This window comes from Cicer arietinum, chromosome 2 (assembly GCF_000331145.2).
Source record: "Cicer arietinum cultivar CDC Frontier isolate Library 1 chromosome 2, Cicar.CDCFrontier_v2.0, whole genome shotgun sequence".
In the NCBI taxonomy this organism is placed as follows: Eukaryota; Viridiplantae; Streptophyta; class Magnoliopsida; order Fabales; family Fabaceae; genus Cicer; species Cicer arietinum.
Genome location: NC_021161.2, coordinates 10,532,970 through 10,536,102, shown reverse-complemented (window position 1 = coordinate 10,536,102; position 3,133 = coordinate 10,532,970). Strand labels below are relative to the sequence as shown.

Genomic DNA, 3,133 nt, shown 5'->3' with positions numbered 1-3,133 from the left:
TCATCTTTTATTCATAACTCAAACTCAACAAATTACATTTAGATTATGATTAGAAAATGAAAAATGAAAAACGAAAATACCTTAATCCTTCTATTTGTTCCTCTGTTTCTGTATGTTTGAATAGTGACAAAATTCAATCTCTGCTTCAGTGTATTTTTTTTACAAATTTCTCTCCCAAAAAGAAAATCTACTCTCTGTTTCTAAATTTCGAATTCTTTTTCTCTATTTCAAAATTTAGAACCTGTGTTTAGTTTTTTTTCCCTCCTCAGTTTCAAAACTTCAAACTCTATTTATAGACTAAAAGTAAATTAAAGTGGTGAATTCTTCTGTTTATTGGATAAAATCAGGTTGTAGATTTTGAAGTATTTGTTGCAAAATACAGATTTTGAGTGTAGAGGTTATAAAGGAAGGTTATACAAGTAATACCTTTATTAGTATATCTCAATCAATTAACTGGTTTCTAATATGTTTGTACTTGGAAATGCTGTAAATACAGATAATATAAAGCAAAGTTATTACAGGATGCGGGGAATGCAAATAATATAAAGGAGGGTTGCAAAAGCTCTTGCACAAAGTCAAACAGTTAAAAGGATGTAGAATGGAAGATGAAGGTGAAGTTGAGTGTTGCCAGGGTGGAATGTATTGGTGTATTGGGTACTGATGTGTTGCCATGCCAAATCAGAAACACTTTGAATTGTTTTTATTGTAATTCAAATTTTTTATTTTATTTTATGTAAAATAAAGATGTTTAAATTTTTGATGATAATTGTAAAATATATTATTATTATTATTATTATTAAAATAACTTTAAATTATTCAAACAAAAATTAGGTACTACACTCGAGAAACTCAAAGTAAATCCAGAAAAAGCCTTCAAAGAAAACCCTACCCTTCGATCTTGCTCTCTAAGAACCCTAAAGTCGGTTATACAATGTCTTTCATCAATGGGAATACACCGAAACGTAATGGGTAGAATCCTCGACATGCTCCCCGAACTTCTCACCTACGAACCACACGATGACATTTACCCCCTTCTCGATTTTCTTCTCAACGAGGTTCGAATTCCTTACCCAGATGTTCAAAAATCAATCTTGCGGTGTCCCAGATTGTTGGTTAGTAGCATAGAGAATCGATTAAGACCTGCACTTTGTTTTTTGAAGGAATTAGGGTTTGTTGGACCCCACTCTCTCACGTGCCAAACCACATTGCTTTTGGTTTCAAGTGTTGAGGATACCCTTTTGCCTAAAGTTGAGTTTTTGATGGGTTTGGGGTTCACACGTGTGGAGGTTTCGAATATGATTGTGAGGTCACCTGGGTTGTTGACTTTGAGTGTGGCTAATAATTTGGCTCCGAAGGTTGAGTTTTTCTTGAAGGAGATGAATGGTGATGTTGCTGAGTTGAAGATGTTTCCTCAATTTTTCTCTTTTAGCTTGGAAAGGAGGATTAAGCCTCGACATGTTTTGCTTGTTCAGCTTGGGTTGTCGCTTCCTTTGCAAGAGATGTTGCAGGTTAGTGATGGAGGGTTTGATTCTATGTTGCTTGAATTGCGATTACGAGCATTGGAGGGAAGACACGAGTAGTAGTAGTAGTCATGGTTTTAAATAGTGGTTGTGGTCGCATTGCCATCCTTGATTTTGTAGGGAACTACGTTTAAATGTGGTTGATGAAGTCTCAATTGCAATTGTGATGTAATTTCGACAACAGAAAAAAAAAAACTAAGTTGCGGCCTATACCTTTATTAAAACCTGGGATGTTTTTGTAAGATAAGAGAGAAAGTGTAATTGTCATTGTTTGGCTAGATTACAAATGTTAACAAAGATTTGTGCATAGCTGATAAGTTATGTTAGAAAAAAGACTGAGGACATTTTGCAGCAATATGTACCAATTCTAATGGTGAAAATAAGTAAGGACCCATTTATAACTTTATGCATGTTATTATGCCCGTTTATCAATCTTGAGTTTCTTTGCTGCAAGTTTTGGGTCGTTAATAAACACTAGATTGAAATGTACAAGAATTTTTGAATTCTATGGAATATAATATCAACTGATAATTGGTCTAGAACAATGTGGGAGACTATCACTGATGTCATGATGTGTATCTATGGTTGTATCAAGTTTGATCTTTAAAATGGTGTGATGAACTGATGTTGCTGTAAGAAATGACGAACCCCACAGAAAAGGGATGCCTTGTATGGTATAAATCCAATTATAGCAACACCTAAAAGGAAACTATTCATACACACGTTGCACGGGCACAGGGCAGTAGATTAACAGGTCTTTTTGTTTTGTTTTTTTTACTAGAAAAATGTTTCATTCAACCAAAGAAGGGAAATACTTACGAGCAATAGAAGCTATTGGTTCAGGGCCACAACCCACCCATGATCTAGATCCTAAATTTACAGCAACATTAACTAATCCTTGGGCAGCATGGTTCCTAGATATTTTAATAAAAAAAACAAGTACATTAGGAAGTAAAGCAAGCAAACAAATACAATCAAGGATGACTAATTCTCAATCTGCCACTTTTAGATTACCCTGCAAAAATTTGACATTAGTTTCAGAATTTGTCTCAATTGTAATTTGGCCAGGATGACTTTTTGAGGCTAACCAATCAAGGCACCACCTGAGTGCAAGAGTTTCAGCCACAGATGGGGAAATTCTGATGTTTTCTAAGTGTGTTGCTGCAAATTCAATTCTTCCACTACTATTTATTTCAATTAAACCATATGTTGTGATTCCATTATCAAAGCAGCTTCGGTTTATATTAATCTTTGTATCTGCCCTTGCTGGAGGAATCCATACGAACGGTGGTTGAGTTATTCTTCGTGTTGGTTCTGCACAGTTTACATTGATGACTTAAGCTGTAAACTCATCAGCTACAACATCAATAACATGGGGTTGAATTGATCATTTTTTTAAATAGACTTGTTCCTACCTTTCCAAATTTTCCACAAGGTGACGTTAAAAAGTCTGGCAACATAGTGATTAGAATTTTGGAGTCAAGAAAGCATCCAAGAAGCCATATTAACATCAACCGGAACATGAATTCCAGGAGGGGAAGAAAAGCAAACTTGTTGGGTTAAGGGGCAGTGCATAAAGAGACGTTCATGAATTTTTTTTCCATTGAAATAGA

The 3,133-nt window shown here is 34.9% G+C and overlaps 1 protein-coding gene across 1 annotated transcript; it reads left to right on the top strand.

The window, feature by feature from the left end:
* The first annotated feature begins 822 nt into the window (after nt 1–822).
* Nucleotides 823–1,926, top strand: LOC101504118 (transcription termination factor MTEF1, chloroplastic). Its single transcript, XM_004490028.4, has one exon. It carries the CDS (start codon nt 945–947, stop codon nt 1,578–1,580), a length of 636 nt encoding a protein of 211 aa, XP_004490085.2. The 5' UTR covers nt 823–944; the 3' UTR covers nt 1,581–1,926.
* The last annotated feature ends 1,207 nt before the right edge of the window (nt 1,927–3,133 follow it).